This window comes from Lissotriton vulgaris, chromosome 4_1 (assembly GCF_964263255.1).
Source record: "Lissotriton vulgaris chromosome 4_1, aLisVul1.2, whole genome shotgun sequence".
Taxonomy (NCBI): domain Eukaryota; kingdom Metazoa; phylum Chordata; class Amphibia; order Caudata; family Salamandridae; genus Lissotriton; species Lissotriton vulgaris.
Window position 1 is genome coordinate 2,009,698,932 of NC_141691.1, and position 23,367 is coordinate 2,009,722,298.

The 23,367-nt window shown below is 45.8% G+C and overlaps 1 protein-coding gene across 2 annotated transcripts in view; it reads right to left on the minus strand.

The window, feature by feature from the left end:
- PUF60 (poly(U) binding splicing factor 60) overlaps positions 1-23,367 on the minus strand; it is a 346,754-nt gene that overhangs the window by 226,988 nt on the left and 96,399 nt on the right. For both annotated transcript variants that reach the window (XM_086966385.1, XM_086966384.1), the window contains exons 3-4: positions 17,658-17,747; positions 16,601-16,651 (exon numbers count right to left, since the gene is read on the minus strand). In XM_086966385.1, the coding sequence (XP_086822511.1) occupies positions 16,601-16,651; positions 17,658-17,747 (141 nt within the window). The remainder of the gene's footprint in view (positions 1-16,600; positions 16,652-17,657; positions 17,748-23,367) is intronic.

The following is a 23,367-nucleotide window of genomic DNA, read 5'->3' on the forward strand; positions in this document are numbered from 1 at the left end:
AGTCACCGGAGACTTCGATGGTGGCCTTGTAAGGTCCTTCGACGCCGAGCGTCGACGTCGCTTCGCCCCCGACGACGGGGAACAGACCGTAGTCATCCCTCTCGACGCCGTAGTCGGTGCAATCCACCCAGACGGAGAATGGGGACGCTTGCTGGTCTTCCTGCCCCAGGGGAGCCCCCCAGAGGCCTCAGCATGGGCAGATGAAGCCCCTCCAGACCCACCTTGTGCCTTCAATCTTCTTTCTTCGAGGCCCTGAAGTCTGATCTTCTTTCTGTCCTTCAGGGTCCTGCTAGAGAAGCCTTGACAGATCACACACTCCTCTGGGACATGGAAAGATGGAAGGCAGAGGATACACACCTCATGGGGATCCGATTTGGCCTTCTTCCTGGAGCACTCCGGGCATTTATCGAATAATGCAGGCATATTCGACAAAAAACAGAGTGCAAGAACCAAGGAGAAAGGCACCAAAGTACTAAAAAGCACTTAACTTTGAAAAAAAGCAGTGAAAAATCACCAAAAACCCTTAAAAAGGGAGAGCTCAATGCTCCAGGGTCCTGCTTGCAGGAGCCGGAAAAAAGAACTGAAAGTAAAAAGGACCTGCAGTGCATTCTGGGATACTGTGAAGTTCTGGAAAGTTCTCTTACAGGCACAGTATCCTGTTTTGAGCCACATAATGGCAGCCTATGGGGCTTGTCTGTCCATGTCTTCCTCTCTATCATTCCAGAGGGTTTTTGCTGCTAAGGCAAGGGAAATCTGGACAGGCTTTGCTGATTGTGGATTTTTGGTGGAATTTCTAGTTGAAGTACTGGACAGTGTAGCCTGGTTATAGGCTGCATTATCTGTCTTTAAATTCTCTCTTAAGTGTCTGTGCAGTTCTGCATTTTTTCGACACTTTAAGGGATTATTTTTGATTGCTCCGGGGTCCACGCACATGGGCGGGACTATACACTAGATTATGACTATACACAGAGATCCCCTACTACAGAATCTTAAGTTGCACATAGGTAGGGTCATGACAGTGGTAGACTCTAAAAACCCAAGACGAGGATTCAAAATGCACCCTCTGTGTAGTATCCCAAGTACTTTGGAAGCAGAGGATCTAAATGGTAAATTACGTGCTAGACGTGATGCTGTATTTCTAGAGGGAGTTAAACAAGCTTCTTACCTTCGGTAATGCCTTATCTGGTATAGACTATCTAGCTGCAGATTCCTTACCTTAGAATTATCCCCAGGCATCAGACTGGATCTGGAATCTTTTGGGGAGCAGTACCCCTGAGCGTCGATCGGCTCCACATGGCATCGTCTGCACCGGAACTGATGTGCACAGTGCATATATAGGCGCCACCCCAACAAGCTGATGTAAGTTTCTTTTTGCGACTTTCCACGCCATGAGAGCAGAGCCACTAAAAATACTGATCACTGGTGTGGAAAAATAGGGCCCTGAAAGAGGAAAGCCCTGCCCCTAGAAATTACTGAAGGTAAGTAACTTGTCAATCTGATAGAGAATTCTAGCCGCAGATTCCTTGCCTTAGAATAGATACCCAAGCAATACCTCCCCGGAGGTGGGTCTGTGAAACCATTTCACACCAAAATGACCTGCACAACCGAACGGGCAAAGTGCCCATCCTGACAAACCGGACTGTCCAGCTTTTTTTTTCTGCAGAGCCTTTCCCTTCTTCACTCCAACATACCCCTCGAAGAGTTGGCCATCTATTTAGAACTGATACACAAAGAGGGGGACTCAGCGGCTTGCTCCTCTTTTAGAAAAGAGGGAGGTCCAGCATAAGTGCGCCTGTAGCGTATTAGGAAAAGAAGGTTATGCTGTTCCTCAGTGGACTAACAAGGGAATTGACTCCAACCTAACCGTTTGGGTTCTGCATTGGGGTCCATTTATTGGATTATAATGCCCTCACACACCTAATAGGGTGTCATGCTTCATCTACTGGGTTGCTTCTCGTTGGGTCGGCGGTGCAATACCCAATGGGCTCCCTGTAGTAGTGGCTCTTTGGTGGAGATCTTCTTCCAATAGCAATATGGTGACATGGGGGTGAGGGGGTGAGGGGCCAGTACAGTGTTGATGTGTAGTGTTATGTGAGTGGTTTAAAGTAGGGCTCGAAGTACCTGTGAGAACAATGTTAATCAGTAAGTCTCCTACCCTAACTAAAAAGATCACCAATGCAGCGCTTGACTAAGTATTAGGTCTAAGCGTCTTTATTAGTTAAATAGGTAAACATGTTTCTCGCTCTATGTAGAAGTATACATGCGATTCGTCAGGACCTATCATGTAAGGACTATCTACACTCAAGGGATGGTGACATGGCAACGTACTCGCAACGTACTCACATCAACCAATTACATAAATGTGTAGCTGTCAAGCCTGGGATTACCCAAAGTTATAAGTTAACCAGGCCGGTAGGTCAGCCAAGAGGGGTTCCTCAAGTGCTGGACAAGTTTTCATTGCTCTTGTCACGTCACGAGTCGACCTACCCACAGCTCTCTCTGTCAAGGTATAATGACAACACTCTGTTTGGGGCCAATCAGCAAAATTGTGCCTTTTCTTTCAATGGATGTGGCGGAGCACAAAAAGTAGGCAGAGGGGTAGACTGTCCTACATGAAAAGGAGTGACTACTTTCAGCAGAAAAGAAGCTCTAGTTTGTAGAACCAGCTTATCTGGGTAAGAGTTCAAGTATGGAGACTTAGATGACAAAGCCTGAAGTTCACTGACCCTCTGGGTAGATGTTAATGACACTAGGAAGGCTGTCTTGATGGTAAGGAGCCTAAGAGGACAGTTGTGCAAGGGATCAGGATTGTCAGAACCAGATTAGGGTCCCACTTAGGCATAATGAAGGGAGGAGGAAGCATATGTTGCAAACCTTTCAAGAACCTATGTACAATAGGGGACTGGAACAGGGAAGGTTGGTCAGGCAACAGCAGAATAGAGGATAAACGAGAAAGGTAGTCCTTCACAATGCCCAGAGCAGAGCCCAGCTGGGCAAGGAAAAGAAACAGAAGAAGCCGAGCGAGGAGAGCAGAAGGAAAATGCTACTTACCAGTATGCATCTGTTCTTGGCATGTAGGGCTGCTGACATTCACATCTTCGGTACAAAAGGGGTTGGTGATGGACGGAGCATCTGAATCAATCAAACACTCACACCTAGTCAAGAGATCTAGGTTTAATCCATCAACGTTCTTTAGCCCACTCTGCAACCCCAGTTCAGACATGGCTATATGCAAATCAGTCTGACATTCACATCTTAGCATAGATCGCCGCCTAGTGTTTGGTCCGGATGTTTGCACTTTGTTGTCCTGGAAGAGTCTTCGAAGTATCACGAGATAGGTGACTCCTCCCCTAGACTACAGTGCGCATGGGTATCTTCTCCATCTTCAGATTGTTTTTCACCATTGTGGAAAAGATGGAGTATTGAAAAGTAAGAGATGACCATGTAAATGTATGTAGAAAGAATTACTGCAGCTGTGACAGGCACCGGGGGGGAGGGTGGGCGATATGAATGTCAGCAGCCCTACATGCCAAGAACTGATGCATCCTGGTAAGTAGCATTTTCCGTTTGAGGCATGTGAGCTGCTGAATTCATATCTTAGCATAGACTGTGTAGCAGTATCTCCTCTAGCGGTGGTCACCTGTACCAACTGCAGCAGTTTGAAAGAGAGTTTTTAGGACAGCCTGGCCTACAGCAGCTTGCTGCTTTGGTTGTGCATCTACACAGTAGTGTTTAGTGAATGTGTGTATGGTAGACCATGTAGCTGCTCTACATATGTCTTCTAGTGGAATATTTCCTAGGAAAGCCATAGATGCCCCCATTTTGAGCGTTGAGTGGGCTTTTGGGGGAACTGTTAGAGTGCGCATGGCCTTTTGATAGCATATTTGAATGCACTGAACTATCCATCTGGCTATTCCCGATTTTGAAATAGGATTACCCTTGTGCTGTGGAGCAAAAGCAACAAATAGTTGTTTTGTCTTTCTGAAAGCTTTAGTTCTGTCAACGTAATATAATAGAGCTCTTTTTACATCTAGTGTGTGTAGAGCCCTTTCAGCCACTGATTGCGGGTTTTGGAAGAAAACTGGCAAATCTATTGACTGATTGAGATGAAATGTTGATATAACTTTTGGCATGAACTTAGGGTTAGTAAGGAGCACTACCTTATTGTGATGTATTTACATGAAAGGTTCTTGATTCGTTAGTGCCTGTAGCTCGCTCACTCGCCTGAGGGAGGTAATGGCCACCAAAACTGCCACTTTCCATGTTGGGAATTGTAATCCGCACGAATGGAGTGGTTCGAAAGGTGGCCCCATAAGTCTGGTAAGTACTACGTTTAAGTTCCAGACTGGCGCAGGTGGATGTCTTGGAGGGATAATTCTTTTAAGTCCTTTCATAAAAGCTTTGATATGTGGTATTCTGAACAGGGACAGGTGTTGTCTGTTCTGGAGATATGCTGCTATAGCAGCAAGGTGTAGCCTTATGGAAGAGTATGCTAAATTGCATCTCTGAAGATGTAATAAGTAACATATGTTTTGGATGGAGGCATCTACTGGATTGATTTGGTTATTATTACAGTAAATTACAAATATTTTCCATTTAGCTGCGTAGCATGCTCTAGTAGTTGGGCGTCTTGCTTCCTAGATAATGTTCATACAGTCTGGGGGCAAGTTAAGATAACCGAACTCTAAGACTTCGCTAGGTTCATCTGATTGGGATCTGGGTGCCAGATTTCTCCACGGTTCTGCGTTAACAGCTGTGACGATAGGCACAGCCTTTGGTCTGGGACTACTGAGAGTTCTAGGAGTGTCGTGTACCATGGCTGTCTTGCCCATATGGGAGCAACTAGGATCATTGTGAGGGACTGTTGCTTTAGTTTGCGTGCCACTAATGGAATCAGTGGGGTTGGCGGAAAAGCGTACGCAAATCTTCCTGACCAGTTCATCCATATCGCATTGCCTTGTGACAACGGGTGTGGGAACCTGGAGGCAAAGGACTGGCATTTTGAGTTTTCTTTTGTAGAACCGGCTCTTGGAACAGTCGCCCCTTGGAAAGGTTTTGTGGGTTCCACCAATGCAGAGAGTTGCAAGTGCGACTGTCTACCAACAATAGGTCTTTTAGTTGTCCTTGAGCTTGGTTCCACAACCGTGCTAGGCATTCCTGCAATGGACGCATTTGAAGTCGGGCATGAGGGACAATGAATATGCAGGAAGCCATCATGCCTGTGAGCTGCATGAACACTCGAGCTGGCAAGGAGTGTTGTGGGTGAAATCTTTGAATTAGAGACTGCATGTTAGCTATCCTGGCTGGATTTGGATATGCTTTTGCCACTGAGGTGTCTATTGTTGCTCCCAGATATTGTTGTATGTGGGAGGGCTGCAGATGTGATTTTGTGTAGTTTATTGAAAAACCCAGACTGTGCAGCATCTGAATTGTCTGGGATGTGTGGCTTGCACACTGTGCGTATGAGTTGGCTTTTATGAACCAATCGTCCAGGTCGGGGAACACATGGATGTGCTGCTACTACTGCTAGACATTTTGTGAAAACTTTTGGTGCTGTAGTTACCCCAAGGGGAGAACTTTGAATTGATAGTGTTGACCTATTGTGAACCTGAGGTATTTTCTGTGAGCTGGATGTATAGGAATGTGAAAGTATGCATCCTTGAGGTCTAATGTAGGGAGGAAGTCGCCTTGTTGGAGTAACAGGAGTACGTGTTAAAGAGTGATCATATGGAAATGCTCTGAGAGTATGTATTGGTTCAGAGGTCTGAGGTCCAATATTGGTCTGAGGGACCCGTCCTTTTTGGGAATAAGGAAGTATAGGAAATATACTCCTGTCCCTTGGTGTTGCAATGGGACTGGCTCTATGGCTCACTTTTCTAGCATGGATGTTACCTCTTGTTGTAACAGCGTGACGTGTTCCTTGGACATAGGATGGTGTTTGTGTGGTATGTTGGGTGGAGTAGAAGTGAGTTCCAGGCAATAACCATACTGGATAATTTGTCTCACCCACCTGTCTGTGGTAATTGCATTCCAGACTGGTAGGAATTGTGTTAGTCTGCCTCCGACCGGTGTTGAGTGGTCTGTAGGGAGTGTGAACAAGTCACTGTTTGGTGGCGGTGGAGGCTCTGGTGTTGTTGCAACCAGGTTCTCTGCCCTCGTTATCATTGCCTCTAGAACCTCCTCTGTTGGAGCCTTTATTAAAGGTGCTCTGGGTATTACTCTTGAAAGTAGAGGAAGTTTGTGATGTGTTGCCTCTACCTGAGCCTCGAAAGGAGGAGTGACGAAAGGAACGTCTGGCTTGTTGGAACTGACGTGGGCCCATTGACTTAGCAGTATCAGTATCCTTTTTCATCTTTTCCAAGATGGTATCTACTGCAGGGCCAAACAGAAAGTCTTGGTTAACTGGTTGGTTGAGGATGGTTGACTGCACTTCAATTTTTAAAACGGAAATGCGTAGCCACGCATGCCGGCGTAGTAATACGCTAGTGTCAATCGACCTAGCTGCTGTGTCAGCTGCGTCAAGTGCACATTTAATGGAAGCATTTGTTATAAATTTGCCTTCCTGTATTAGGTTGTTAGCTTTAGATTTGAATGGTTCTGGGAGGTGTTGTACTAAACCTTCCAGCTGGTCATAATGTGCTCTATCGTATCATGCTAATAGAGCCTGTGTGTTTGCAATTCTCTAAGTCTTTGCTGCTTGGGATGCCACTCTCTTGTCTGAGGATTCTAGTATCTTTAATTTTTTGTCATCTCCTGTTGTCTCTGAATTAGCTCGCTTTCGAGCGTTTGCTTCCACTAATGAGTCTAAATGCAACTGTGATTTAATATAAGAAGGGTCTGTAGGGGCTGCCTTATACTTTTTCTCGAATCTGGGATTGAGGACACACGCTCTGGCTGGATCTTTAAATATGTCTGGCGCGTGTTTTAGTACCCCTTTTAACATAGGGAGTGTACGTACGCTTTTATCTGAAGTAGGAAAGGTGTCGAATAGGAAATCCTCTTCTATTGGGTCGGTGTGCATGTCTACATTGTGATATTTAGCTGCCCTATCCACTAGTTGGTTAAAGACAATGGTGTCGTCAGTAGGCAACGGCTTTGTGGGATATGTGGAGGTGTCAGGGATGGGTTGTGGGTCGTATGCATCATAGGGATCATTTTGGTCATCCCATGTGTTATCCTGCACGTCCTGATCCTCAGGGTCCCTAAAGTTATCTTGAGGATCGTCCACTATGTTTTCTGCTTCATCATAATGTGAAGGAGAGTAAGGTACATAAGGCATGTCAGGAAAGAAAGGTGGAGGAGTGAAAGGCCTTTAGGGAGATGTTGCAAAGTCTTTCTTCTTTAAAGGAACAGGGGAAGAAGTGTCAGTGTCCAAAGGTCTCTTCTTCCTGTGGTAAACTGTTACCTGTGCTGTTTTAGGGTCTATATACAGTTTAGGTTGTTGTTCTTCCACTGGATCTTCCTCAACTGTCCGTGGTTTTGGCGCCGATGATTTTGTCTTAGTCCCTTGTTTATGAGTCTTTGGCTCGAGGGCCTTAGGCTGTGGAGCTTCTTTCGGCTCGACTGCAGTTTTAGGGTCAATGACCTTTTCGGCTCAGCGATTCCCTTTTGTTCGGCGTGTTTCATCTTTACAGTTTTTTTTGGTTCGACGACCTTCTTTGGTTCGATTACCATTTTTGGATCGACCGTGTTTTTAGTTAGATAGCCTTTTTCGGATCCACCGGTGTTTTCGGTTCGAGCCCTTTCTTCGGGTCGACTGGTGTTTTCGGTTCTATAACCTTTTTCGGATAGACCGGTTTTTTCGTCGACTCGGCTGCCTTCTTCGGGTCACCAGGAATTTTAGTGTGACCTGTTTTTAGGAGGTCGACACTTTTTCGTCTCGACGCCTTTTTCGGGTCGACTATTCTCTTGGGATCGACGACCTTTTTTGTTTCGATGGTTTTCTTCGGCTCTACAACCTTTTTCGGTTCGGCTGCCTTTTTGGGAATAGTGTAGCTAGTTCCCGGGGTCTCAGAAGGCTTAGGTTTAGTCTTCGGAGCCGAGCCGGAAGGCGGGGTCTCTGAAGGGGTTTGTCGATCTCGGCTAAGGCCTTTAGGCGATGCTTCGACTGGAGCCTTGTCTTGAGATGGAAGCGGGGTAGGGGGCGTGGTACTCACGGTTTGCCCCGGTGTGATCTGGTCATCGGAGTCCGACTGGTCTTCTACGGTGACAATTTCGAGGTCGGAGTCCACCGCTTCTGGGAGGTCGTGTTCGTCATCGAAAATGTTCTCCGGTTCCGGTGCCTGCCGCTGCATCTCTTGTCTAGCGGCCCGTCGGTTCCGGATAGTTTTCTTCAACCGGAACTGAGCACAAGCTGGACAATCTTCCTCGTTGTGCTCGGGAGAGAGGCACTTGTTGCATACTGTATGTTTATCAGTATGTGGGAACTTGGAGTGACATAGTGGGCACCTTTTAAATGGGGTCCTTTCCATCGGCAGCAGGCCCACAAGGCGTCGAAAAGGCCCAACCGCCCGCGTCGACGACCGGATCGAGATGGAAAGTGTTATCGACTAAAGGTTTACCGAACGAGAACAATACCGTCGAGGTAGAAGGCCTTTTCAATCAATCAATCAATGGCATTTATAGAGCGCACTACTTACCCGTAGGGTCTTTTGGCCTCAGAAAGTTGAAAAGTTTCGGTTCCGAAGTTGAAGTTGAGGAATAGCATCCGAACTAAATGGCGGAAAAAAACAATCTGAAAATGGAGAAGATGCCCATGCGCACTGTAGTCCAGGGGAGGAGTCCCCTATCTCGTAATACTTCGAAGACTGAGGAGCTGAGGAGTCCCCTATCTCGTAATACTTCGAAGACTCTTCCAGGACAACAAAGTGCAAACATCCGGACCCAACACTAGGCGGCGATCTAAGCTAAGATTTGAATTCAGCAGCCCACATGCCTCGAACAGAGGGTCAACCTGTTTCTCTACACACCATGCCACAAAACTGCCCCAACAGCAGAGGTACACAGTTTTGGAGGAGGGACTGCTGCGATAGAAGATCCCCCACAAAGGAGCAACCTGGTTGGAGGACCGATGGCCATGCTCAACAGCTTGGGATACTAAACTCTCCAAGCCCAGTCCGGAACCAAGGGAATGACTTGGGCCCGGTCGTACCTCATCTTCTGGAGAACTCTGGCAGGAGTGGTACGGGCGTAAAGGCGCACAGGAGGTCTGAACTCTACTCGAGACGAAAAGTGGCTCCGAGCAATAGCCGCCTTGGAAAATCCTCTGTGCAGAACTGCTGTCGTAGAGAGTTCTCAGTGGTGGCGTCAAGATCTAACCAAGGATCTCCCCACTGTGGAAAGAGACCTTTCACCACCTCAGGATGGTGTCTCACCATTCGTGTTTCGCTAAACATCTTCGACTGCGTTGGTCTTCCATGGCGTTAAGAGAGCCTACCAGGTGTTGAACCAGCAGGGATATGCCCTGCTGTTCCAGCTATGTCCAGAGAAGCAGGGCCACTTAACAAGCACCATATTATGGTTTTGTCCGTGAACACCTGCGTTAGCCCGCCTTCAACATCCAGTTGTAGAGATAGGGGAAGACCGGCACAACAGACCTCCGCAGATGAGCTGCAACCACCCTCTTCACCTTGGTGAACACCCAATAGGTGCTGGTAAGGCCAAAGGGGAGCATAGTGAACTGAAAGTGCTTGCGGTCAATCGTGAACCACAGGTAATGCCTGTGGGAAGGCAGGACAGGAACGTGGATGTATGTGCGTCCTGCACGTCCAACACTACCATTCAGGCTACCGGGCCCAGGGCAGACAAGACTTGAGAGTGTGAGCATTTTGAACTTCTTCTTGAATGGCAGATCGCAGGCCTAGGATAGGAAGGTGGCCTAGGTTCTTCTTGGGGACACCAGAAACTAGCCAGAATAGGAACCACTACCTACTTCGGACGTCAGCACCTTCTCTGTGGCTTCCTTTGCCACCTTTTCTATGGCTTCCTTTGCCAAGAGCGGTGTCACTTCCTGGCAGAGCAAGGTAAGATGGTGTTCTGTCAGGCTGTCGCAGGCAGGTGGCACTGAAGGGAAAGTCACGAAGGGGAGGGAGTAGCCCCTTCGTACAACGTGAAGAACCCATCAGTCTGATGTTATAGTTATAGTCCAGTGGGTCAAGTGATAGCATATCCTGCCTCCCACTGGGTGCCCATGGGAGCAAACTATAATGGTGTAAAGGCTACAGCTGGGGGTTGAGGGGATTGGCCCAACCTTTGGCTGCCTGACCCATGAGGTCTTTGTGTACAACATCCTCGGCTGGAAGCCACTTCCGTGGCCATGAAACGAGGGAAAGGCGGATTGGGGCTGACCAGGGGCCATGAAAAGACCCAAGGACCTAGTTATAGCACTGCTGTCTTTAAAGCGCTCCAGCACCTAATCCGTCTTGTCCCTGAAAAGACAGGAGACATCAAACGGCATGTTCATAAGCGATGCTTTGACATCCCCTGTGAAGCCAGAGGTCCTAAACCAAGCGTGCAGCCGTAAGACCACTGCCAGTGAAACTGCTCTACCCAGCGAGGCGCTCGGCTCCAGTCCACATCTGATCATGAACTTAGGCGCGTCTCTCCCGTCGGCAAAATACTGGGAGAGTATGGCCCGGGCCTCCTCCCGGACCATAGGCAGCACCTGCGCAACAGAGTCCTATAGTAACGACCAAAAGGCACGCTGTGTTTTTGGACCATAGTGTCTGGCTGGTGGAAGAAAACATCTCGCCAAGGTGTTCAGCCTCTTGGATTCCCTATCCAGAGGGGCGGTAGGGAATGCGCCAGAAATACATAGGAGGTAGAGGCTTGGACCACAAAGCTTTATGGAGTGCAGTGTTGTGTGATAAAAAGTGCCCCTTGAGGAGGGGCAGTAGGCAATCGTCTTGTTCACAGAGGCCCCTGAAATAAACTTGAAAAAGGTTTCAAACAGGACGTCAATAAGGTCTTAATTGGGAGAAGAGGTTCGGAGGTGGTGTTGGAAAGTGCGCTTTTTGACATGGTCAACCACACTTTTTGCCTGGAATTCTAATAGGAGTGCATTGGGTTCCTGCTACCCAGGTTCCCAGTGCCAGATCTCTTTCCATAAAACTATACAATTGTTCCCTCAATTGTAAACACCTTTGGCACCCCTGTAAGTATCTAGTAAATGGTACCCCAGGAACCTATGGCATGAGGGACTTGAGTCCCTAAGGGCTGCATCATGTACTGTGCCACCCTAAGGGACCCCTCAGCACAAACCTGCAAACTGCCATTGCAGGCTGCATGCCATGTTTGCACAGAAAAGTGAAGACACGACATGCCACACCTCCTATATGCAATGTCTGCAGACACTGCATGCAGTATAGAGAAGCCACCCCTTAACCAGGGACTACAGCCCTAGGGAAGGGTGCACTATACTAAATGTGGACATATCTGCATGAGCAGATATGCTCCTGTGATGTTGAAGTCTATTCTTAGATATTACAAGTAAACAGGGAAGACATTTAAAGTATGTGTTGGACACTGGCAATTACGAGTTTCCCAGCTATATGATGGCTTTACTGAAACTAGGGATGTTTGTCATTAAACAAAACGTATTAATAAACCCACACTGATTCCAGTGATGGATCTAATAATACATGCACTTAGAGGGCACCTTGTAGGTGCCCTCTGAAAACCTTCCGACTTTTAGTGTACTGGCTGGCTGGTGTAGAACAGCCTGCCACTACAGACGATTTTCTGACCCACTGCAGGTGAGAGCCTGTGCTCTCAGAGCAGAAACAATGCCTGCTCTGGCTGGAGGTGTTGTCCCCTCCTCCAAGCAGGATGGCTAGGTAATCGGGATATCAAGGCAGGAGGGTTCAAATGCTGCCTTTAATATGCGACCCAAGACTTCCCCAGACAGCAGAAATGCCATCTCCTGCCCTGGCCCAATTTGGCACCAGGACAGGTGGGAAAATTAGCTAGTCAGGAGGCGTGTTCCCCTTTCGGCTAGGTGGGCTACCTGAACATAAAACTTCCACCATCTTGGTTTTTGGTGGAATTAGGCTCACTGGTTTAGGATTATGCTCAGTTCCCACACAAGTGGTCATATAGTCGCCCTAAAGGTAAGTAGCCTGTTGGCTACTACCGGTCACTCCTCTTAATGCCCCAGAATTTGAGTATTTTAGGAGGCACCCCTGCAGTCAGGAACTTAGATTCAATGCATCTAGAAGAAGAGGATAGAAAAAAAGCGAGAACTGGGGACGCTGTGGAGTTTAGGCACCAAGAACTGCCTGCAAAAGTCTGGACAATAGTGACCGAGTGACTTGTCCGGCATCTGAGCAGCTACCAAAACCCCAGGTAGACTGCTAGCTTTTAGCAAATTTCCAGCAATATCCCTTGGAGTAGAAGAGCTACTCCGCTGCAGTCCGCAGGCACTGAAGAAGCAGAGTCTGGCTTATGGTGTTGCCGCATCCCAGAAAGCCCGAGGCAGCAGTCACCCAGGAAGACCTAACTGTGCGCCTGATGGTCAGATCCCCCACCCCCGAGTGAACGCATAACCAGGACAGACTGGATGTGCATAGCACCAATAACAGGGGTACGATACCCCTTGCAGCAACCAGGGTCTATTCAAGTCCAGTCGGTACTAACAGCACCAAGACGTAGCAGCTGTTGAGGGACGTCAGCACTGCAGAGACCCACTTACAGAGTTGCCCAGCTGCCCTGATTTCTGCACCCTCAATCAGAGAGACCTACAACCGCAAAGAGCCCAGCCAACCTATCCTACTGATGTACCAGTTGTGCTCCCTTGTTCCCAGGACCTGAGCCCCCCGTCGGGCGCTCCCAGACTTGTCCCCATGTCCCCCCTTTTTTCCCACCAGCGAAGCGTGCAAAACTACCAACCAGATCAGCATGTCTACACCCCAGGGCAGGTAACGAGTAACTGCTGGGGGCACTTCTCTTGGCCACTATGATCCTAAGTTCCAAAGGAGCCCCCGACGAAAACTACCATGAATAGCTGTATGCAATGTATGCCATTTTCCCCATAGGAAAGCATTGCTGCATAACAAAGCATTTAAGTGAACAATTTACCTGCGTGTAAAAACAGAATTTCAAAAAAGTACTTACTTGATAACAAAGTTCTTGGTATCGAAATTTATATAAAACTAAGACTTAGTTTTCTAAATTTAGACTAATGTGTGTCATGTATTGCCTCAGTGAGCACAACAAATGCTTAGCCCTATCCCCCACCATGGTAAGGGGAGAAAGCATGCCAGTATCCGGTGAAGTATCCAGTCCGCTTGCCTCTGCCACCTCCTCACTCCAGGACATTTGAGGATCTAAAGTCTGCCATTCTTCAGTGTCCAGCGACCCCTTCAAAACCCTTCCACAGACCTAGCCCACAGGAATAGGGCTCAGGCTCTTGCCTCAACGGCATAGCTCCAGTAGGAGCCGGACGAAGACTCTCTGGACCTGTATCCGAGTAGCAGATCAGAATTGAGATTGTGCCACTCTAATAATGACGCTCCCTTGTTGGCCGACAGATGAGGCAAAGTCGAAATCGGCTTTGACTTGTTACTCCTCTTCTTGCAGTGGGACTTATCCGAATAAGTGCCACAAAGACTATGGCCTCCACGACCGATCAAGGGACCTTACTCTCAACGTCACACGTGGAGTAGTCAGTAGCTTGAGGGACCGCTCCCTCAAGGCCTTTGGATTAATCATACGACATTCAACTCTGATCTTACAGCCCCCCCTTGCTTTACCTCTTCATCTAGAGCAACCTCCGGCGCGGAACCCCCCCCACATTCAGTTCCGGGCGACTGCAATCCACTCCCAAAGCCTCTTTTTTCCTGTCATCTACCCCCAGCAAGAAAGATCGACTACCTGGGCACAAAAGATTCACTTCTTTGCCCCACATCTACGCTACAATTGAAAGTGCTGCTGCCGTCTTGAATTTAAATTGACGTGCTTTCTAACTAAGTAAAAAGGGTCATCAATTGTATATACAACTAGTTTTGTCCTGATGATGGTCTTATGAAAAGTTCAAAAAAGACCGAAACGTCGACTATTTTAGTCCAACTCTGCACTTTTTGTCTTATGTCATCTTTTGATTTTCTTCTGATTTTGAGTTGAAATCAATTAACTATTGTGCTTAAGCAGTTTGGACTTAATATTTGGATATGTCAAAGGGGGAAACAACTAATACCTTGAATATCTAAATAATATCCATGTATGTACCCTATTCTACATGAATGCTCATCTTTTTTGTATATAAATATATTTTTCTGTCTTGAAAACAAAAAATAACTTTCAGACAACACAAAATCCTGGTTTTTCGTATTTTATTGATCATTTATTGTATATATGGTGTTAGTGTGGTAACACTTTTTGTTCTGACTTTGTGGGACTTTTCCTAAAAATTAATAACACAGGACAGCCACTGATTAATCTCAGGTTTAGGTACCTGTTGGAGAATGGTCAGCTTTTCCATTTAACTCAATTATGGATAACTTTAGAATACACAGTAGGCAATGTGTAGGCAATTCTTAACATACACCGCCTCATCATTAAAGATGCCAAAAACCAGCTAACCTTGAACATGTTTAGAGCATTTAAACAATGGGAAAAGGCATTTGTAACTCCTGAAACGCTGCATTTGATATATCTCAAAACTATACCTGAAGGGCAGCAATGCTCAAGAGACAGGGCTAGATTGATTGATTTTCAAATAGTTTCAATTGAAACCAGACTATTTATATCCAAATGTCTTTCAAATCGCCAAGTCACAAAAATGAATACTTTAGTAATGGTTATGGGGGAGGAACCAAACCATCACTAGTCCAAGATTAATCACTTTGACAGAAAAGGGTACAAGTAATTTCTGCTGTGGTAAGCACATGGATAATTGGGAGCTATTTAGTGACAACTTATTTTTCCTAGACATGATGCTAAAGGTCTACTTGTAGGTGTTGGTTGTGGTTATGAACATTATGATTACATTTCGCAAAAAGGCTATCAATATACAGCCTATAAATGGAGGGACAGCATTACCAGGGAGCTGCTGAAATTGTACTGTTTGAAATAAGTACATATATCCAGATTTTTAGCAGTGATACCAATTTCCGAACCAGAAGACCACAATAGATTTCTGTTACCTTGGTGTTGGCAATGGATCAAATGCTTTAAGCACACCAATAACTACAAATAATTTTTCCCGCTGTCGAACACACACTAGTCATCTTTTTAACCACGCAATTACTCTCCCAACTTTCTGTACAAGATCCTCAATTAGGGCGAAGGACTTGATACACATCTACATATCACCAACTTATACATTTCCTGTCAGATCAAAGCAAAGTCAGTTTAGGAAAACTGGGATATACTTTGCCTATACTTGGCGTTTGTCCAGCCTACTCGACCATAGCTGTTCAATAACGGTAGCAATTAGCATTTGACTTTTGCAACCATGATGGGGCTTGTTGAACGTTGAGTGAAATTTCCAGGCACTGTGACAGAGTATACATGATGGCTGCATGCACCATATTTAGACCAATAACAGAGAAACCCTTCACAATCTCTGCTATTACTCCAGCGATTACTAACATAATTGTCTATTATTTCAAGCTATGCAGCATTCGCAATTTAGCCGAAGACTTAGTTGGTTTTTATTGAACACCAGACTCCATTAAAAGTTGTGTTTTACAATATCGGCTCATTATTAAAATATATTCCTGACCTTTCCTTTTTCTAGTTGTTTTTAAAGACAATATTATTTTCCGTTTCATCCTTGATTTGGACTGGGACTGTAGATGCCATTTGGAAACAGATCCACCTCAAAGTTTGAATAGGAATAGGAAGAGGAATAAGACTAGACTATCAAAGTGCAAATATTCTTTGCTCAATTTTTACTGTTCAAACATTACCGAAGCACTATATTAGTAGAAGAGGGAAAATGATCAACCAGTAACTTTGGACTAGAGAAGTTTCATTCCACCCACTAATCAGTAACAAAGTGCCCAATGGCCAGCTTGCCACATCAGTGCATAAGCAGGCTGACAGACCACCCTATACTTACAGTCATGTTGTCTTCACCCTTAGGCCGATGGACTGCTTTGCTTCGGTCTACGCATTTCTTGGGGCAGTTAAGACATTTTTATACAAAACTACCTGGAACATAATACACTGCTTCATTCCCCTCCCATTTACCAAGTCTGTTCTCAGCTCTAATTGGCATTTATTGTAAGCCTGTGCTATTATTAGTTTGTTGAGTACCTGGTTGTAGCATCTCTAGAAAGGTATCACTAAGGGCAAAGGGGGGGGGGGGGGGGGGGGGGGGGGGTCCAGATTACAAAAGCTCTCATCCCCAGTTAAGTTGACCCAACTCCCAAGGCCTGGCAGAAAGGGAATTTATACCCAGCCTGCAAATGCTAAGTGTGTGTAATTCCCGTTCTTACCTCTATTCCCTTCATATTTTCTTCCTTTTTTTAACATACATTTATTAAATGGGTGCTTTCATTAACGAGTCAATTAAACCGACAAATAATTCCCCACCTTCCAAGGCTCTGACTACACAAAACAAAACACTGCCCAAGAAGAAGTGAATATTTCTATTGACCGATTGTAAAGGTGAAAGAGGATCTCCAAAGCCCATTGTCACTGCTGCCATCTGAAAGACAGTAAAGACATAGTTCAGTCTGTTGGAGCTCAGTATATATAACAAATCAATTTCTTTTGAGTTTAAAAAAACTTTTGCCGACAGAGGAAATGGAGGACCTGATCAGAATAGGGAACTTCATCTCCAAACTGAAGGCTTTGCAGATTTTTAACTAGGTAAAATGGGTTACGTGGTGGTGGTGGAAGGGGGTGGGTGGGGGGGGGGTTGATAGAGGGTTTGGGGAGTGAGTTAATTTTAGGATGTGAAGGTTAATCTACTGATACGCTGGGAGGGAGTGGAGGTGAGAGTTGGGTTCTGTCAGAGAACAAAAGGTAAATTTCCACCATCTCTTACACATAATGAGTATTCGGTTTATGGAGGACAAAAGACAGTGGTCTAGGTTAACAATATCGAAGGATGTAGTTGGGAGACTTAAGGTTATGTCCAACCTTTGCAAGTGGTCAGATGAGATGCTTATACAATACAGACACCTCAAGCCAATCAGATGCAACAGATAATTATTCACACAATGAACTTGTGTGTTGTAAAGAGAGCAAGAAGAAGAATTTCTATCTTTTGCAGTAACACAGGAAGCGTGGGAGACAATGTCTCGAGATGGGCAAATGCAGAGCTAGTCCCACTCTACAAGAGAGAAAGGTTAGCTGGGACGCACATCTTACAAGAATTATTGGCAAAAAATTAGACTGTTCTGTTAAACTGAGAAAGTGGTGGAACTTAAGGCAAACTTTAGATACCATATGAGGGGCTGGAAAGGTGGGGAGGCTGAACAGGAAGTAGACATTATTTACAATTTGGAACAAAGGCAGATACTCAAATGTATTAAAATTAAAAACAGTTTCGGATGGGTATTCAATTTGGCACTAGAAGGTGAAGGGGGATACCTGGCTCCAGGCAGACTTGTGGGATGGACTTTGGTTCTAATGTGCTTTGCAATCTCATAAAAGGGGGTGTGTATGAAAGGCATAAAAACACTTGAAGCTCCCCTAATGCCGCTCACCTGTAGATTTGTCAGCTGCTGCTGCTGATGAGCGATGGTTTGCTTCACTAAGACACTCTTGATGCTCTGCTCCATGGCATACTTCTTGGCCTGAGAGGAAGATAACAAGCTACAATTATTCTGAGAGTTATGCAGAAATAGTAATGTAAAACACAAGAGCAAATATTAGGTTTTGAGTGCTTGGTCTAAAACTTTATTCACAAACAGGTTTTACCAACGTCTGACTGGCAACCACGGATGTCCATAGCTTCCATCTTGATGGCAGACTGACGGCATCAAGGAGTATAGCTGGAGTGTCCTGAACATGTATTATAAACCCAACGTCCAACTGTTAGTTTTTTTTGCTTCTGAAGGTGTGCAGTGGCATCACCAATGGAAGACTGGCCATGGTTTTTTCATACTGCTGCCACCCATCCCCCTTTCGTCTTCAGGCACCCAACTTACCTCCTCCAATGTACGAGGGTTAGGAGGGAGGACCTCCACCATCCAGATGCGTTTTTCCACTCACCGGTCACGTCCAACAAAGAGCAGTTTCTATAAAATAGAAGCGCGAAAAGGCCAAAAGGTTTGACCTTTGAGTTTCACGACCCAGTTCCTGACTGACTGCAAAGCATTTCAACCAGGCTTCACATGTGAAACATGTTGGTTAAAAACAGAAAGTTGACAAGGAAATGGGTGTTTTTGACTTACATATTCAAGAGAACTCTGCCTTTCCTATGGACAAAATGACTAAAAAGAAAAAGTTACCTTTATGTCGACTAATCAGTGGGATTCCTTATATTCAACCGGTTGATACCGCATAGGGCTGGGATGTGAGGCAGTGCGTGCCCACCCTCCTACGGTTGGTACTGCGACACCACCTGGTGGGGCTGGATACTGCTTCTATACTTGTTCAACAGAGCTGTGCACAGCCAGCATACCTTCTACATTACCAAGGAACATTCCCCCTAATGCAGATGCACACCTTCACCTGTCATTCACTCACAGTTGTAAAAACGAACCAAATATCAGAGGTAAGAGATTGCCAGGAGATCGACCATAAAGGGAGAGAGTCTAGAAACTAGGAGAGAGAGAAAGTCACAACAGAAACCTTATCCTACTCCCATTTAATGTCTCTTTACGCTTGTCAACTTGTGGGTAGATGCATACCAGAAAAAAGAATGGAAACACAGGGGAGGCATCATTGGTGAGACAGCCCTACATAAGCAAATACAACACAACCTTGTGGTCAAATCGATCATCAATTGTAAGGAGGTCTCAACAGTGGTAATGTGTAAGGTGTGACACAATTAGCAGTCATACATACTGCTTTGATAGGTACATGCCTTGACGGCAAGGCACTGTGCTCGAACACCAGAAGCAGTTCCTGTGGCAAGCAGAGTACTCTGGGAGAGTTAGGAACTCAGATGCCAGAGATACACAGGCCCGTGCTGATTGGCATGGTTACCCCAAAAAAGCTAGGAAGTTATGGACAGAACCTGAGCTATGTTCTATAGAACAAATAACAAACACTGAATGAGCCCTCAACATCACTTGCCCTATGCAACACCACTGTACAGTTCAGAGGAGCATAGGGATACACCTGGATGAGGTTTCAGCTAGTAGCTTTATTTCACAGACGCCCGTGTGGATCAAAAGGTTAGTGCAGAACTGACACGCAAAAGACCGCGGGAAGTATTATGGTGACCTCATCTGAAATGAAATAGGACGCTGATTTACCATGGCCACACTGGAAAATCCGGTTATCAAGGTGGATGATGGCAAAACCTACAATGTGGATTTTGACATATCCCAACAAACGTGAGTGAGTGGATAGCCATGGGAAATGACACGAACAGAATATACACCATTTTATCTTGTATTGTGCACCAATGCGTACGTTCTAACAACCAAGTTCTCAGACTTGGTGAATGCAAAACTTTGGACATGGACAGGAGCCTGATCTCCTCTGGGAGACAGGTTTTTTTCCCTCTGAAGGAGATTGGAGACCCACAATTGGCAAAGCCATAATTGGTCCACAAAGCAACATAACACATGGGTCTTTCCTCAAACGTACTTCAGTACTCTCCAAATACATGAAATCTGGCATATGGGAACACACCTCTTTATACGGCTAGTCTTCTGTCCATCCAGGTAACAATGTTCACACTTGCAGATCTGGTGGTACCAACGATGAGTGCTGCTAGGCCTCAAAGATGTAGTTCAGAATTTCTAAATAAGCTTATAAATGAAATTGCCATTTGTGTGGGTAGAGAAGACTGCTACTGAGCCCGATTGTTTTCTGAAACAAGCACGAGATTGGCCCAGGCAACTGTGAACTAAGCTCTGCTCGAATGCCAAAAGGCAGAAAAGCCAGAAACGCCACTTTTAGCTCCCATATGATAATGAAAAACGACAAACCTAATCCATCCAAATAGACAATGTTAGAACAACCCCACCTGGGGCCTCCTTAAGTCTAATGAATTGGTTGTGAACACATAGTGTGTTCAGGGTAGACGAAAGCCTCAGTCCACCTGAATAGTAAAACAATAATCCTGATTTTAGAACTGGCACTAGAGATGGGCTTGGGCAGACTTGGACTTCATCTGATCCAAGTAGTCTACTATGAGAAACTGCAGAGCGCAGGTGGAGCTTGGCCTGGATGACAACCTAGGTGCAAGATGCCCTTAATCCCCAACACTGCAATGGTTTTTAAGAAGTAGTTCAAGATTCAAAGGATTACCTATAATCTCCGTGGAAGGGAAACCCACGTGTAAATGTGCACTGAAAGACTAGCTCAATTCAAAGATGCAACAGCAACTCAGGGCCTCAACCATATGGAGAACGTCTTTAGAGCAGGAAAAGGGATTGGACTTAAAAGAACCCTCAACTCCTAGGCATTTGGCACCCATCTCTGGAGCGTGATAAAAACATGCAGATGAAAGAGGGTGTTATGCACTGCCACCCTCACTGAGGTTACCACAGAAAATACACAGGGACAGTAATGATAAAGGAGCAAGTCACAGTAGAAACATGGTACAGAGACTGGGTATCTTGTTGCCCCAATGGCAAAGAATGCTCTGTACTCTGCCTAGATGTGGAACCCCCACAACCATCTCTTGATTTACTAATGATCGTATACAACATGCCCTTTCAGACAGAGCCACTCTTATGAATATGCATATCATATGCAAACCAGATCATTTTGGAAGGGTGTCATACTGATCATAGCACACAGAGCACAGGACAAGTGACAACTGTGTCCCTTAAAAGGAAACTGATTATGTGGGTCAATCGCTATGAATGGCAGGTGAAGAAAGACAAGTCAGAAAATTGAAGGAAGAGAAAAAACTGCACTAAGGACATGCGCAAGGAACATGTTCTGATAGAAAAAAAGGGCATTGGTGCGACTGTGCGCCCTCTCACCCTATTGAGTGAAATGGGAGATTGGGTAAAAATCATCCTTTTTCTTGAATTAGAGCATGTGAGGAAATGGGGAATATTATCTGGTGTGACCTCACAGTATAATACACTTACCAACCCCCCTTTCGGACGAGTAGGTTTCGTCGGTCAAACCTGCAGCACAATCTAGATAGCACTGGGCAAAAAGCTTACGCAAAAGAACTAGTGTAAAGCATTTAAACAGCACCAAGACAATTGAAGAATTAGGCAAAACTCAAGAAATCTGGCAACTGATTTTTAAAACTAGAATATCTTTATATATATCGACACCAAAGCGAAAAACATCCACAGAAGGATTCTGGAGATAAAAGGATTTAAAAGAATTAATAAATCAAGTCAATTCACTTATCCGCAAACCAGCTCTGGCAAATTCAATGACTTTGAGACTTCAAAACATTTTCAGTTATGAGCTGGGCTAGGTATAATGCAGACACTGCAGATGACCAACTCCAGTCGGGAGCCTCAGCAGCCAGGTCCTTGAGAACTGTTACCTTAACAGGAGATGCAATTCCGAGTCAGATCCAGGCACTTTCATCCGTTGCAAGCTTTTCCAATGAAAGTGGTCCTGATGCAAGGGAAGGATGCTCAAGAATGCTGTAGCTGTGATACGGTTGCCAGGGGGATGTCATCCTGCATGCACTCCTTAGTCCATGAAGATGTTGCAGGGTCGACGTCCCACAAGGTTCTCTGTGGTCTAGTCGAAGTCCAGTCACCACTAGACTACAAGCCACCTGGTGGTGTGGTCACAGGCTAATCCTTCGGAGGGAGCAAGCAGCTCTACAACAGCACTTCTGGGCTCACCAAACTTGGGTGCAACTCTGGCCATAGGGCCTTAGTCTCTCATGCAGCACAGCGGGGGTGATAGCAACTTAAAGACTCTACCAACTTGCCCAAGCAGGCTTTTTTTCAGCTGTTGTGTCCCTGTGCTGCCAACAGAAGGCTAGTTGGCTGGCCCTTGGATGTCCTTGGCTATGCTGGGCTCTGGAGGGAACTTCTCCTTGAGCAGGACATGGCGGGCATAGTCTCTCTCTTCGCTAGCCACCAGGAGCAGCCCTCAATTGTGCAGCCTCTCTTTGCTGGTCCCTCAGTGCAGCAGGCAGTTCTTCGGTCCTCCTTCCAGGTCAGTTGAGATATGAGGTCAGGGTGCCAGAGGAGCTCTATTTATGCTCCAAAAATGCTCCCAGGGAAAGGTGCGATTGGTAGCCAATGGGCTACCAGGTTCCCTCCCATCAAGTGACCACCCTCCCCGCTATCCAAGGATGCATCATTCAGCCCACATCAAGATTGCAAGACCCCTTTCTCGTTGTGTGAACCTCACCAGCCCAAGTGGTTTACCCTTTTCTGTTCCTTGTGCCAGCCTGTCTACCCACCCAATAGGGGTAGGTTCAAAGGCAGTTTCACCTTTGAAGCTCACCTGGCTTAGTGCCTGGGGAAGGTAAGATCTCCTCCAGTGGAAGGCCTCTATTGTTACCTTTCCTTGGAGTCGGCAGCACGTCTCCCAGGAGGGCAGAAAGCGGTCTGCAGGACAGACCCAGAGTACAACAGCAAGCGGGCACTGGAAACTTTGGGGAACTAAAGAGGCAACTTCTAAATTTGCCCTTTGCTCACCAGTGACATTAAATTCAATGTAACCATTAACATTAAATCAGATTTAATGCACTGATTCATTTGTTACCTTACAGTACCAACTTTACGAGTCACATTCAGAAGTTACCAGGGCTGAGGTATCTACCTGTAACTCTGTACTTACGAATGGGTTATAAAGTTTTCACAGTAACAACAATTTAGGGCTTTTACTGCTGAAACATGTAAAAGTATATGTTCCACTTTCTAACACACAGCATCCTGTCTTAGCTTGTTAGGCCTACCATGCCTCGCAGAGCAGTGCATGAGCTGCCAAGACTCGACCTAAAAAGGTTTGGACTTTGCCATTACCTTAAATAGAAAGTCGAGCTAGCAATTATAAACTGCCCTTCCAGTATACAGAGCAAGACTGGGAGCCAAGTGCTGCAGTCCATAGGATAGACACTCTAATTTATGGTACCTCAGGTACCATATATTAGGGACTTGCAAGTTAGGCTATGCAAACTCAGGGCCAGCCAATTAAACATACACCATTTGGGGTCAAAGCACATTCACAGTGTGTTGTAAGCAGGGCTAAGGCATTTCCAGAGCCATTACACCTGTACAGAGTAGTCAAAATGGGGGCCAACAGTTGGGATAAACCTGCAAAAAATCTTGTTTCCTTACAAGACATATCTAGCAAGTA